Raw genomic sequence first — 15,990 nt, forward strand, 5'->3', positions numbered from 1 at the left:
GGCAGAAGGTCCCAGAGCTTTTGGCTACTGGAGAATGGAAGATTCTGTGAAATCAAATGGCAACAAATTCAAAACATAAAAGCAAATGCTTTTTTCACACAATGAGGAATTAGACTCACTGCCACCGGATGCTGTTGAGGCCAAGAATAAGCTAATAATATTCAAAGAAGGATCAGACATTTATCTGGATAGCAAGACTATGCAGAGTTATCGTAGTTAACGTTATGTTGGGAGGGATCTAAAACCTCCTGCTTCAGGGTTTAAGACCTTCTTGGGGGTGGCGGGCAGATTACCCCAGATCTGCCTACTGTGGGGTTTCTTTCATCTTCCTCGGAAGCATCTGCTTAGCCCATGTCAGAGACAGAAGACTGAAGTAGATGGACTATTGGTTTGATCCATTATGGCAATTGCAATGTTCCTAAAATCAGTGACCTCCATAGATCGTAAGTGATATTCTACTCTGAGAGGAGACTAGCATCATAGGATGCCATGTTTGTGGTGGGTAATTTCTATATCAAATGCGCTCGGTGGCAAGGAAAAAGCTCCCTTCCTTTCTAAGCATCTGTCTAGCTTCTTGCGTGGGACCCATTGCTGTAGTGAATTGCATGCCTCCTCTTGTTTTTGTTGCCCCCTTTGCTTCCCTCCTGACCCACTTGTTTGTCTCACCTGCTTGAGTGTCTCACCCCCTTTCAGACTGCAAGCTCTTTGGGGGCGGGACTGTCATTTTCAATGTGTTTGTACAGCACCATGGGACATCACCTCGTTGGCCTCTAGGTCCTATGGCCATATAAATGTTGACAGTAATAATAATGGTATCTGAACACCTTTTCTAATCTGACAGTCCTGCAAACTCCATTGGAGTTCTTTCCTTTCCAGGTTTCAGAGGGGTAGCCATTTTAGTTTATATCAGCAAAAACAATGAGGAGTCCTTGTGGCACCTTAGAGACTAATAAAGTTATTTGGGCATAAGTTTTCCTGGTCTAGAACCCACTTCATCAGATGCATGGAGTGAAAAATACAGGAGCAGGTATAATAGGAGAAAAAACTTTTGAAGTGCTAAGAGAGTGGCCCATTACAGACAATTGACAAGAAGGTGTGAGTAACAGTAGGGAGAAATTAGTAGTGGGGAAATTAAGTTTAGGTTTTGTAATGACCCAGCCACTCCCAGTCTTTATTCAGGCCTAATCTGATGGTGTCCATCTTGCAAATTAATTCCAGTTCTGCAGCTTCACGTTGGAGTCTGTTTTTGAAGTTTTGTTGTTGAAGAATTGCCACTTTTAGGTCTGTTATTGAGTGACCAGAGAGATTAAAGTGTTCTACTGGTTTTTGAATGTTACGATTCCTGATGTCAGATTTGTGTCCATTAATTCTTTTGCGTCGAGACTGTCCAGTTTGGCCAATGTACATGGCAGAGGGGCATTGCTGGTATTCCTAGGCATCATCACCAGTAACAAAGGGTTTGCAGGACATGCCTTAGATGAGACCTGGGCAACCCTCTGGGTTTGTCCAGAGGGCAATCCTACGCTGATGATGCAGCAGGAGGAAAGGAGTGCAGGTGTCCCTCCCATAGTTCTTTTGGGCCTGCAGAGAAAACATTGCGAAGGGACTGAAGCCAACAGCTCTGACACTGAACACACACACAGCAGATTGGTTGAGTTAAGAAGCTGCTGTTATTACAGGGTCACTGTGGTTTTGCTACTTGGGAGGTTTGGTCTTGAATATCTAGCCCCACACGTCCAGCCTCACCCATCTGCATCCACAGGTGGCCACTTTTAAAACCTCCCGCACCTTCCAGATAAAATTGTCAGATCATAACATTTGGGTCGGGATGCTGTCTCTGTGTTAAGACTCATGTCACTATGTCTCCGTTCAGCCTTTTAAGACACTGGCACTTCAGTGTCTGTCACCGATGCTATGGGGATGGGCCCAATAAGGGCACCTAGGCATGCAAGACAAGCCCATCCAAATAGAGAGTGCCCTGGAACTAAACCTTGTGCCTGGGAGCCCATGGTCTGTGCAGTCCCAGCTCCTCTCCAGTTTGGATAAGCACTTACTGGGCTTTGGGTGGGCAGGGGCACTGTCGTGTGCATGGTTCTGACTGTGATTCTATGTTGCAGGAGTGTGTGTACGGGGAACGGGGTGTGTGTAGGTAGTGGGTGTAGGTGTGTGCATATAGGGAGAGGGCTGTGGGCTGAATGTGTGTGTGTTTGCTGGAGGAGTTTCTAAGCAGGTGCGGGTTTGCAGCTGAATCTGAATCACAATGTGCCATTGAAATGACAGCCCTGTGGTGTTACAGGGCCTTCTCTCAATGCCTCATTTGCCAGTGGGGACTACGTCACGGGGAAGGAGTCCGTGGGCAACCCTGTCCTTGCCTTTCCTGTGCAGTACTCTCACTTTGGGGCCTGGACGGTGTGTAGGGATGGAGGCACATGGTGTGTGTGGATAGATTATCCCATGAAACCCAATGTCTGCAATTTCCTGTAGTGCCACCTGCTGGCTAAAGGAGAAATATCCGTTCACATGGAGATGTTCCATCCACCCAATAGGAAACTTACTAAAGCATTATTTTACCTTTACCTCTGCTCCTCCATGCAAGCCCCACAGCTGGGAACGTTGTGTGAGGTGAAATGTACCTAAGACCATCCTCATGGCTTGTTACATAAATTAGCCATCCCTCCAGGATGTCCTGGACAAAGGTTGGCTCCTAGTATTAGCCTTTGGCTGAGAATGCAAGGAACAAGACTAGCAGTGTTTGGGCTGTGATGGCAGCTGCCCCTGGAGTGGTCTAAGTTTCCATGGTGGAGTGGGCTACTAATTCATAGCCCACTGATTGGCTTGCCAACCCTGTGCCAGGAAGGGAAGACACTCATGTTCTCTCTCCCCATTTGTCCTTGCTTTGCAGATCCGCGTAGATGGCCCCACCAATAGCGCCCTGGAGTACGAGATCGTGCAGGTGGTGGACACCGGTCCCATATTACGGGATATGGCCTTTTCAATGGATCATGAGCACCTGTACATCATGTCTGAGAAGCAGGTAAGCCTCCCAGGTTGTTTGGGATGCTTTGAAAGCCTTTACTCTGTGTCTGGCCGACTGGCACCCGAATGTCTGAAGAGGTCCTGTGGGGGAAATCTCAGAACCAGCCACGCTGGAGGTGAAAGTTTAGGTGGAAGTTTATGTTGTGTTGTTATTTAAAGTACCAATAAAACCAGACATCAGGAAGGGGACAATTTGTCATCCAGGGTGGGAACTCCACCTGCTTCCAGCCACCTTCCCTTCCAGGTCTATGGAGGGGGCTTGCCTTGCTGGGGGTGGGAGATCGCAGGGCTGCTGCGGTGTATTGTTGTTGAGAGTTCTAGGGGTTTATGTTGGGTGCCTGGGCACATCGCTAATTTCCCAGAGCTCTTGAAGTCCATTGTGCGTTATTAGGTTTTGGGGGTGGGGAAGTTGTATGAAGTTTTCTAATAGCTTAGGTCACGGGCTTAACCAATCACCATCAGGGGAGTTGTGCAGGCTTGTAAAGTGCTTTGAGATCGCCATCTGGAAGGCATGCGAGAGGGAAAATTTATCATTGATCCTTTGTGTGATAAAGGAACGCTCATGCCCCGCTTGCCACTAGATGGCTCTTAGTTGGACCGGAGGCTGCGAGCAAGGGTGCCAGTGGGGATAGGGTTGTCTGCATTCTGGGAGCCACTGACTCATTTCATGGAGGCCACCTAGCAGCCCTCAGATGGTAACAGTGACAACCAGCTGGTAAATCAGCTGCCTGTAGGGCTCCCTAGTTCACTGCTAGTCACCTGGGGGATGCAAGTCCCTTTGGGTAGGACGTGCTTTGCTAATTCTTTCCACTCAGCGGAATTCCTTTTCAGTCTCCCCTCCTGCCCACTTCCCTACTTCCAGCCACTCAGGAGCCTGATACAGCATGTGCTTTGAAAGCCTCCCTTAGCCCTCACCCTGTCCCAGGGTCACTCTGAACGCACCAAAAGTCAATCGCCTCCTGGAGGGAGTAGACCTTCCTTCCTCTGGTACTTTCCAGCTCTTTCTCTCCCCCTTCCCTAGCAGCCTGACATCCACTTTCCTCCCAAGCAAGTCCTCTTTATGTGGGAGCCCCTGTCTTGGCCTACAAACTAGGGCCTGAACCAGAGACCTTCTGAGCTGCTACTGCTTGAGCTAAACAGCCAAGCCACCATAACTGGTGCTGTAATACAACGGCTCTCAACCTTCCCAGAGGACTGGACCCCTTCCAGGAGTCTGGTTTGTGTTGCATACCCCCAATTACACCTCAATTAAAGATGACTTGCTTGCAAAATCAGACATAAAAATCCGAAAGTGTCACAGCACACCATTACCGACAAATTGCCGACTTTCTCATTTTTACCATGTAATTATAAAATATAAATATTGTACTTAAATGTTGTCAATATTTGCAGTGTTATTGTAGCCATGTTGGTTCCAGGATATTAGAAAACAAGGTGAGAGACAAGCTTTCACGCTACACAGAGCTCTTCTTCAGGTCGGAGAAAGGTGCTCAGAGGGTCACAGATAAATACAGCCTTGAACAGATTGTTTAGCATAAGTAGTTAGCACCTATTCAAGGGACCATACAAGGTACAGTGGCCTGTTAACACCTCTGCAGTCATAGGACAAAAAGGGAAGGTTAGTGGGTTACAGATTGTTGCAATAAGCCATAAATCCAGTATCATTATTATGTCCGTGATTTTTAGTGTCTTGTGAAGTTATGAATTTAAGCTCCCGGGCTCATGTTTTGAAGGTGGTGTTCAGGGTTCCTTGGAGAATGAGGACTGAGAGGTCAGCTACAGAGTGATCGCTTTATGAAATGTGTTCGCCCACGGGTGATATAGTGTTCCTGTCTTTTCTCATTTTTCTGTGTGAGTTTATTTGAGAGCGTATTGATTGCCTGGTTTCACCCACATAGTTGTTATTGCGGCATTTACTGCACTGAATGAGGTACATCTCATGTTGTAATAGGCATGGGTAGGACCCATGGATGTTGAAAGGTGTATTGTGGGGGGGGGGTTATTGATCATGGTAGCAATGGAGATATGTGTACAGGTTTTACATCTGTTCTGGCAGGGTGAGTTGGTGGGTCATGATCTCTGGGGAGCTTGGAGAGGTTGTCTGAAGGCCAGAAGAGGGAGATTGGGAAAGATTTCTTTCAGGATGTGATCCCCATTGACTATGGGTTGTAGTCATTTAACGATGCATCACATGGGTTGCATGTCTCATTGATGTTTTTTCTCATTTTTTGTCAGACTTAGAAAGTCAAAGATAATGTGGCTGAAATGTTGTCCAGCTGTGCTACCTAGCTCATGACAGATCCATATGACACATGACTAAACTGGAGCTAAACAAGGTGAAGTGGCCTGTTTAGGGATACTAGGTGGTGGTAGGGCTGGGAATAGAACCCAGGAGTCCTGGCCCTCAACTGTATCAAACCGCTTTTCCTGTCTTACAACACTGAGGGTGGCCAAGCTATCGGGGGTAGCCAACAGAGCACAGGGTGTTTTTATTTTACATAGGATCTGATTTGGTGAAACATTCAAAGCAACATAAGCCAGTGCCTATCCCTGATGCTATCTGTAGGGCAGCCAGCCATGCTGATGACAGCATAACTACCCTGTTAGTAAGGATGGTCCCTATATGCTCATGACATCTTGCACTTCAGGTGCTGAATTGAATTAGCATTTGCAAGGGCTGGGCAGAGAGAGGGGTGGGGGCTGAGAGCAATTCCTGTGGCTGTGGTGGGTATTTGTTTTTTCATAGAGATTCCCAGGATACTATTAATTGTGCTGCATATAAACTGCCTGGGTTGTGCCCACAAAGTGCTCCTGGTGTCTTCAGGCCTGTGCAGAACCGGAGGTGAGATTTCTCCCCGAGAGTAAGGGGGAAAATGGGCCCAACAACGTAGGCTGACATTTCCAAGTCCAGCTGGGGGTTGCATGCTCAGCTAATGGCCAGCTTTATAATCTCAGCTCCATCCCTAAACGTTCCCTGGCATCGCGTGACAGCATGCGCGTGAGCACCAGTGCCAGGGCTAGGTTCCCACTCAGGTCATTACTTCCTGCCTCCCCAAATCCCCTGGTGGCTGTAGTTGGGGGTAGTGTTCCTCTTCATGGCCTGTCCTGAACTGTTCCGCAGTGTTGCTGTGTGCGGTAAGGCCCTGATCCAGTCCCGCACTTAGACACATGTTTAATGTTAAGCCCATGAATAGCCCCTGGGACTACTCTTGTGCTTCAAGTTAAACACCGCTTAAGTGCTTTGCAGGATCGGGGCCATTGTGCAGAACCTGACATTCTGGGGGCAGCTGCAGATCATGGGTGGGTGAAGTGATTCCTCTCCATATAAAACACTTTGAGATCCTATAGGATGAAAAACCCTTTAAGAACAGGATCTTCTTATTTTGGAGCTGAAAACAGCTCAGGATCTACGGAGAGATGGTAAACGAGAGCCAGTCGTTCAGAAGAGCCTGTGTCTTATGGCCTGGACTTAAAGTCCCGCAGCTTGTGGGAGAGTCTAGCTTTGCTGGCTGACATGTGATTCTGGGGTTAAAGGTGAACCGCAAAGCTTTAGAAAACAAAAGAGAAGTTAGTCATGTTATCCTCCCACCTCCTGCCAGTGCCAGGGGCCGAGCTGGACATGGGACCTAAGGGAGATACTTGTCCCAAGGTAGCTAATCTGCTCCAGCCCCCCATGGAGACACGCGTCCCCATTCTCCGGGGCTCAGAGCAGTGCAACTGCACTTGTATAAATATCAATATAAACCAGCCCTGAGAGTCCTGTTTCCCAGCCCCTTGCTTGATTAGACGGTGCTCCGAGAAGGCCCCACCAGTATGCTCATGTGCTATCTCGGCCCCTAATTGTCTTTGTTTTCAGTGTGTGGTTGGGCTTTTTGTGGGGGCGGGGAGGTAGGTGGCTAAATGACAACAGTGCCATGTGCTGCCTAGATTCAAAGTCAAGAGCGGGCGTGGCTCCAAGCCTGCCTTCTGTGACCAGTACCAGCACGTTCCTTTCAAGCAGCAACTCTGTATGCTCAGACGTGACAACCAGTACTTGTCGGCACGGTTGGAGGCACCTGTGGGCTTAGGATTGGGTTGCAGCAGAAGGGTTCCACTCTATATAAATAGGGAGAGAGTGATAGAGAGAGGGAGATTGATTTGTAACCAAAAGATCAAGGAGAGACGCAAAGGCTCCATTATTTCGCCAAGGTGCAGCTGTATAATAAAGCAGTGAAAACATATGTTTCAAGTGCCTGTCCCTGGAGTGGGTAGGATTGGTGTGTATGGCGGATCTGTCATGATTTATCATGAAATCTGCCATTTAGTCTAAGGATTCACAAAGGGCACCGAGTGACTTATGATCGGGGTGACTGCTTCTCCCTGAATAGGAGGCGTTGTGAGGTGCTGACAGGAAAGCTGCTGCTCAAAGGTGTCATTTCCTCACTTATCTGTCTTGATGACACTTCCCCGCCCCCACTCCAACTCCCCCATCAGCTTGGCAGGTTTTTATCAGCAATTTCAGTGTGTGGAGACATTCCCCCGCGGTGACTGGAATTTCGGTACATGAGAGTCAGTCTTTCTCTCTCATACACATACACGCGCACACACACACACAGACATACACCCACAGGGCCTGATTCTGCACCGCCTTGTGCAGTCATTTATGCCTGTGCAAAGTGGGCGTAAAGTGCTTTCAGACCGGAATAGGAGCCATACAAGGCAGTGGGGAATCAGGCTCACAGAACCTCTTACATCTCTCCCGCTTCTTCTCCCACTTCCAGCCAGCTCACTTCCTTCCTCAAGCCCCTTCACTGCCTTCTTTTCTCCTTCTGCATTAAGGCCCTGATCCTAGGAGCTGCTCCCCATGGATGGACCCCTGCTCAGAGCCCTATTGACTTACAGGGTGTTCATAGGGGGCTGTCTGCATGGAGTAGCTTGCAAGATTGGGACCCTAGTCCAAATGCCTCATCGTCCCTTTAGCTCTATCCCTGCCTATACCCAATCTCTTGTTTCCTCTCTGTTTCACTGCCCACTTCTGATCTTGGTACTGTAGGGTTTACTTGAGGCAGCCTCCCGTCCCCCACACACCTCCATTCTGCCCTTTTCTGTGAGCCATCTCTATGCTGATCTGCTTGCTGAGGATGTCTCCACACCTCCTTCAAGCGGAAGTGTTCAGGTGATGGTGTGATCTAGCAGTCTGAGCCCGGGACTGGGAGCCAGGAACTCTTGGGTTCTAATCTGGGTTGTCACACTGAGCTCAGGCATCTTATTTGAAAGAAGACAGTGAAGCCAAAAATCCTATTGCCATATCAGTGTTGCCGACTCTTGTGAGGCTCACGATATTTGGTATTGTTTCATAAAGCCCCAACCTCCTGGAGTCATGTGATTACATGATAATCTCGTAATTTCTATTTAAAAAGAAAGCTATCTGTAGCCATTAAGTTCACAGAGAAGGGCTGGGAAACATGAAACCTAAGGGTTCAAAACCCAGAAGACCAATAACAAGAACCCTACATTTATTAATGTTCAAAGCTCATGATTTTTGAATCAGTCTCATGATTTGGGGAAGGGAGCTGATTCATGATTTTTGAACAGTAGTGGTTGGCAAATACTGCATTCTGAGAACTTTGTACTTACTGTTGCCAAAAGTAACCTATATGACAAGAAAATGGAGATGGTGTGTCCCCCCCCGTATTTTTTAAAATTTGTTTACTTGGTGCATTTGAGTCAATTTCACTCTTGAAATTTCACTTCCTATCTCATGCACTATTGAGGTGACATTGGTCTGGGAGCAGCTCACTTGCAATTGGCTGTTCTTTGAAACAGCCTTTGCACATCCCCCCTCTTAGGAATGGCACATGTCAAGAGTGGGACTCTGCAGAGGTCAGCCCGAAGAACTCTGATTACTGGTGGGTAACCTCTATTTGACCAGAAGCAGCAAAGCTGAAGTTAAAATGGTTGCAGACAGGAATGTGTGGGTGGGAGGTAGGTGTCTGGGCTGTGCCAGGGCTGATGTATTGGCCTAGGATCTTCTAAATATTGGCACAGCAGTATGAGATACTCCTATAAAATATGTTTAAAAGGAATTTAACAAAATCACTGAGGTGGTACTAGAGAGAGGATGCTCTGTCTGAAAACAGATTTATTAAAAGTGTGCAGCGTTGTTGTAGCCATGTTGGTCCCAGGATATTAGAGACACAAGGTGGGTGAGGTAATATCTTTTATTGGACCAACTTCTGTATCTTGAACCTCTTGGTTTCTGCTTCCCAATCAGCAAATAGGGAAGGTTGATACTTACCTGCCTCATGAGATGTATTAATACAACTGAGTCATTACAGCCAATAGAATAGCTGCATGCAAATTAGCTGTAGAGGATAAGGTGGTGATTGATTGAGTAACTTCTGATGTCACAATGTCCCCTCCCTTGAGTTAACTGAGGTGTTGATCTGTACCATATAGCCTATTAGTTTCTTCATTAATTAGTTTCTTCAAATATAGCCTATGCATAAGATTTCAATTATTTTTAACTATATGGAATGTTTCTAGTTTCTTGGCCTACAACAGCTGGCAAATCGTGTCTACCCTGAATCACAGTACGGATTCAGGGCTGGAAGATCAACTATAGATATATTTTCTCTGTGTCAACTCCAAGAAAAGTGCAGAGAGTAAAACTGACCATTGTACATCGCCTTTGTGACCTAACCAAAGCATTTGACACAATCGGCAGAGCAGGTCTGTTTGCAATACTAGAAAAGATAGGATGCTCACCAACTCTGTTGAATCTTATATGCTCATTCCACAACAATATGAGAGCAACTGTCCAGTTTGACAGGTCCACTTCAGACAGCTTTGAGATGAAAAACGGAGTGAAGCAAGGATGTGTTCTTGCCCCTACACTCCTTGGAATCTTCTTCTCGGTACTCTTGAACTGTGTGTTTAAGGACCTGAAAGATGCAATGTATCTCCACACAAGATAAGATGGGAAACTCTTCAACCTGTCCTGACTTAAGTCAAAGACCAATGTCAGAAAGGTGCTAATCAGGGAACTTCTATTAGCTGATGATGCTGTCCTCCTCATAGCCCACAATGAAGATCTACTACAAGAACTCATGGCCTGCCTTTCAAGTGCCTATCGGGCATTTGCTCTCACCATCAGCATCAAGAAAATGGTTGTATTAGGACAGAGGGTTCCACAAGATTCTTCAGTTACCTTAAATGCAAACCAGCTAGTAGTCCAGACATTCAGCTGTTTAGATTCTACAGTGACCACCAACCTTTCACTGGATGAAGAACTAAATGTTCTCATTGGAAAGGCTGCCACCACCTTCAGCAGACTGACCCAAAGCTGACCATTAATACCAAAATGCTAGTGTACCAAGCCTGCGTCCTCACCACTCTCATGTATGGTGGGGAAACATGGACAACTTATGCTCCTCAGGAAAAAAGGTTGAACAGTTTCCACCTACTCTGTTTACGCCGCATACTCATCACCAAATGGCAGGATAAAGTTACCAACACAGAGGTTCTTCAAAGGGCAAATTTACCAAGTGTGACAGCCCTGATCAAGCAAAGACGACTGCGCTGGTTGGGCCATCTGAGTAAGTTGGCAGATGGATGCATACCCAAAGACATGCTATACGGGAAGCTATCAGAGGGAACAAGAACAACAGGACATTCCAAGCTTCGCTAGAAAGACACATGCAAGTAAGATATGAAGGAATTTGGAATTGATCCTGACCAATGGGAAGTCTTGGCAAGTGATCGTAACAAGTGGCGCCATCGTCTCCATCAGGGTATCAAAGTCCATGACAGAAGCTGGCTCCTACAGCTTGAGGAGAAAAGAGCCTGTAGGAAGCAAGCAGCTCCCAGCCAAGATACAGACATTTGCAATAACTGCCAAAGATCATGCCAATCTCAGATTGGACTATTCAATCACATGAGACCCTGCAAACCATCTACATCATACGCTGCAATTCCCACCGTCTCTCGCGGACGAAACGATGCCAACAAATGGAAAGTTTGAAATGTGTGAGTTATTCCATATATGTCTCCTCAATAGTATTGCTAATCCCAGGTGGTCCAAAATCATGTGTCAGTGCCCGGAAATAACAAGATTGGCTTAAATATCATAAGATTTTTTTTTTAATTGGATTTCTTTTTATTTGCATTCCGGTTTCTGAGCCCTTAGATTATACTCGGGTCACATTTCCCAGCTCTCCACAGGCTTGAGGCCTAGAAATGTACTTATTTTAAAAATGAAAGCTGAGATTCTCCTATTATCCCATGACTCTGGGAGCTGATGTTTTAAGAAAAAAAAAATCAAATATCACAAAGCTTGTGACAAAATCCGAAGGAGGGAGAGATGTTCTTTCTGTAATTGGGTAGATCTGCTCCCAGCCCAGGCCAGAAACAATAGACAAAGGGGGTAGGAGGTGAAAGTTCCCTGAAGATTTTCAGTACCTGGGAAATGGTTTGAGTTTGGTCCCAGTTTTCAGCAAAGGTTTGGTGTGATTTGTGCGATCTCTGACTCTTTTCTTCTGTCCCTACCAGTCCCAGCCGTAATGCTTAGCGATCCGTTAAGTGCTAACTCTCAGCCTTCCCCTGCCCTCCCCTTTGCCGCATTAAGTATCTGTTCAATAAGATCAGGTGGATCCCTTCAAAGAAATGACAGAGTCAGCACCACATGGCCTGGCGCTAAGCTGGAAAGGGGAAAGGCACCGGGTGCGCGTGTGCGTGTGTAGATCAAGCCTGCCTGTATTTCTCGGCCAAGAATGATAAAAGCTCTCTGGCCCAAAGGCAAAACGGCAGCATATTGAGCTGCTGACTTCTTGAAATAATTTCTTTATCAGCACAATGCATATTATGGCAAACAGTCATAATTTAGCCTGGTTTTAACTCTTCTGCTGCCAGCATGCAGACATCGAAGGAGCAGCCAGTGCTTCGGTGTTGCCTGGGCTGTGCTGCCGGCTCCGTTTCGGAGCCTGGATGGGGCTGAGTACGGGTGCCATGGGCAGCGGGCAGAGGGAGTTGAGATGCACAGACGATCCCATTCAAAGGAGGAGAAGAGATTCCAGTGGCTGTTGGGTCATGTTTCTCTGTTCAGTCCTGCCGGGCAGCATTTGGGTTTGGAATTTCATCGCTGTGTTTGGAGGCCTCATCTGTAGCCTTTTTGCGGCTGGATGTAGCTCTTTGTTGCCATGGGAATGCTTTTTCAAGCAAATTTGGTGCTGAGGAAAAGGGATGGATTGAAGTTCTCTATTTATTCATGGATCTGGTATTATTAGACATGGTGTACTGGAAGGAAGGCTGGTCTTGTGGTTAGAGGACCAGACAGGGCCTCAGGAGATCTGGGTTTCATTCTTGGTTGAGTCACAAACTTCTTGTGTGACCTTGAACAAGTCTCTGTGTGTCAGTTACCTGTGTGTAAAATGGGCAAAAGGGCACTCTCTTAGCTCACAGATGGGGGAATGAACTCCATTAATGATTAGAGGATTCCCATGTTGTACAGGGTTGAGGGTTAGATATCTACATAGATAATGTGCAAGGGGAGGTTAAAAATCATGATGGTCTTAATGGAACTGAGGTCTAACAGAAAAGCAATGGGCCATCAAGGAACTCCTGTTACATGAAGGGATGTAGGTGATCCGTCTCCACTTCTTTCTGCCATCTGCTAAAACACAAAATGAGTTACACGTAGCAAGAGACATAAAAGGCAATCAGAAAAGCTTTTATACATTAGGAGCAAGAGAAAGACAAGGAAAATTGTAGGTCCTCTGTTTAGTAGGGAAGAAGAGCTAATAACTGATGACATCAAGAAAGCTGAGGTGTTTAATGCCTATTTTGAATCAGTATTCATCAAAAAGATAAATTGTGACCAGATACTTAACACAATTAATATTAACAACAAGGGGGAAGGAACAGAAGCCAGAATAGGGGAAGAACAGGTTAAAGAATATTTAGATAAGTTAGATGTATTCAAGTCTGCAGGGCCTAATGAAATTCATCCTAGGGTACATAAGGAAATAGCTAAAGCAATATCTGAACATTTAGATCTGGTCTACACTGGGGGGGGGGATCGATTTTAAGTTATGCAACTTCAGCTACGTGAATAATGTAGCTGAAGTCAGTGTACTTAGATCTACTCACCGCAGTGTCCTCACTGTGGTGAGTCGACTGCTGACGCTCCCCCATTGACTCCGCCTGCGCCTCTCGCCCTGGTGGAGTACCGGAGTCGATGGGAGAGCGCTCGGCGGTCGATTTATTGTCTCGATTCGACGCGATAAATCGACCCCCGCTGGATCGATCGCTGCCCTTCGATCCAGTGGGTAATGTAGACAAGCCCTAAGTGACTATCTTTGAGAACTCATGGAACATAGGTGAGCTCCCAGAGAACTAGGACACGGTAAACATAGCACCTCTCTTTAAAAAGGGGAACAAAGAGTCTCCAGGGTATTATAGACTGTCAGCCTAACTTCGATCCCTAGAAAGATACTGGAACAAATGATGGATCAGTCTGTAAGCACCTAGAGAATAATAGGGTTGTAAGGGACAGCCAGCAAGGATTTGTCAAAAACATCAGGATTTGTCAAAGATTTGTCAAAATCATGCCAAACCTCCCTAATTTCCTTCTTTCAGAGGCGGATTAGCCAATGGGCCCATGGGGCCCATGCTCAGGGCCCCCAGCCAATTGAGGGCCCCCGGAAAAAGGGTGCTGCAGCAGAAATCCGCCACAGGGCAGCAGAAACCCGGACCCCTGGCAGTGGGCAGGGGAAGCCCCAGTGCCCCGACCCTGGTCCCCAGCAGAAGCACCGGGTGCGTGGGGTGGGGGAAGCCCTAGTGCCTGGACCCCCCACTGCAACCCTTGGGACTGGAGGAGCTCTCACTCCCCCTGTGGCCCCGGACTATGGCACGGGAACAGAGCTTCTTCGGTCTTGGGGCTGCAGTGGGAGGGAGGGCCAGAAAGGATCCAATGGGGGTGGGGCTTCAGTGTGGGGGGGGCGGAATGGGGTGGGACTGTAAGCAAAACAGGAGCAGGGTCACAGGGGAAGGGGTGAAATGAGGTGGGGCCGCGGGTGGAACAGGGGCGGGTCCGCTGGGGAAGGGGCAGAATGGGGTGGGGCCATAGGCGGGGCTGCAGGCAGAAGGGGTGGAACGGGGGTGGGACCATAGGTGGAAGTTCTGGAACCAGGCCCCCCCCCCACTTGCTCTGGCTCAGGGCCCCAAGAGACCTTAATTTGCTTCTGCCTTCTTTGATAGGGTACTGACCTAGTGGATGGGGGCAAGCTGTAGACAGGCTATATCTTCATTTTAGTGAGGCTTTCGCCACAGTCCCACATGACATTCTCATAAGCACATTAGAGAAATGTGGTCTGGATGAAATTAATATAAGGTGGGTGCATAACTGTTTTAGAGACTGTGCTCAGAGTAGTTATCGATGGTTCTCTGTCAAACTGGGAGGGCGTATCCAGTGAGGTCCTGCAGGGGTCAGTCGTGGGTCTGGTGCTATTCAAAATTTTCACTAATGATTTGAATAACGAAATGGAGAGTATGTTTATAAAATTGGCAGATGACACCAGGCAGGGAGGGGTTGCAGGCACTTTAAAGGACAAAATTAGAAATCAAAATGATCTTGACAAATTGGAGAACTGGTCTGAAATCGACAAGCTGAAATTCAGTAAAGATAAGTGGAAACTGATACATTTAGTAATTAAAAATCAAATGCACAACTACAAAATGGGGAACAGCTGGGTAAGTGGTTGTACTGCTGACAAGGATCTGGGGGTTATGGCAGATGGCAAAATTGAATATGAGTCAACAGTGTGATGCAGTTGCAAAAGACGCCAATCTTCTGGGGTGTATTAACAGGAATGTTGCCTGTAAGACATGGGAGGTAAATGTCCCACTCGCCTCGGCAGTGGTGAGGTGTGTCCAGTTCTGAGTGCTACCCTGTAAGAAAGATATGGACCAATTGGAGAGAGTCCAGAGGAGAACCAAAAAAAAAAAAAAATGATAAAAGGTTTAGAACTTTGCCATTGGATTCTACCTATCTAAGGTACTTACATGGGGCTCCTCGCAATCTTTAATGTTTTTATCTACAGAGCCCCATTGTACAGAGGGGGAACTGAGGCACAAGGAGACTAGGTGACTTGCCCATGGCACACACACAGGAAGTCTGTGGCAAAGCAGGGAATTAAATTAGGGAGTCTCAGACTTGTGACCTAACAAGTTGACCATGCCTCCTCTCTGTGTGCAACAGTGGATAGCAGCAGTCTTTGGGATGATATAGCACTTGGTACAGTCGTTACCTTGAAAAGATTCCTGTTCACTCACAGTGGCCACATGACAATACTGTAGTTGTTTCCTGTCCTAAGTGTGCTGCATTAGGTCTATAACCAATGCTTTAAGACTACCAGCTGTGGCGCTATTTGAGTCTCATCTGGCTGTTAGTTTCCTTAAACCCCCTGCCAATGCTGAATTTAAGCCTTCAGCTCTTGGTCTGCAAAAGAATTCTTGCAGCTCCAAGATAGTTCCTCCTTATGCTGCTCAGAGGCAACTTTTCTCCATAATGCAAGGAAGAGAAGGCACACAATGAAATTAAAAGGTGACAGATTTAATCCGGGAGAAAGGCAATATTGCCTAACAACAGCTCATGGATCGGAGGAACTCCCTGCTGCAGGATGTTACTGAGATTCAAGAAAAGAACTAGATTGCACATGAAGAAGAATAGAATCAATGGTGCCATTCGCTGGGATGGAAATGAGGGCTGTTGACTCTCACGTTTCAGGGCATGAACTGATCCCCAGTTGGAAAGTTCAGCAGACTTTTCCTCTGTGGTGTAGTGTTGCCTGATCAGGTGCGTTACAAATTCTCTGGTATTGACAGAGACAGGCTGCTTGGCTAGATGGGCCATGGGTTTGCTCTGCTGTGGGATGGCCTATGTGGAAACACTCAGCATGTTTTGTGAAATGACTGAAC

The 15,990-nt window shown here is 47.0% G+C and overlaps 1 protein-coding gene across 1 annotated transcript in view; it reads left to right on the top strand.

Moving 5' to 3' along the window:
• PLXNA4 (plexin A4) overlaps window positions 1-15,990 on the top strand; it is a gene marked incomplete in the record, with an annotated part of 626,278 nt that overhangs the window by 292,430 nt on the left and 317,858 nt on the right. The window contains 1 exon segment of the mRNA XM_034764290.1: window positions 2,903-3,034. Within this exon segment, the coding sequence (XP_034620181.1) occupies window positions 2,903-3,034 (132 nt within the window).

This window comes from Trachemys scripta, chromosome 1, assembly GCF_013100865.1.
Source record: "Trachemys scripta elegans isolate TJP31775 chromosome 1, CAS_Tse_1.0, whole genome shotgun sequence".
NCBI classification, from domain to species: domain Eukaryota; kingdom Metazoa; phylum Chordata; order Testudines; family Emydidae; genus Trachemys; species Trachemys scripta.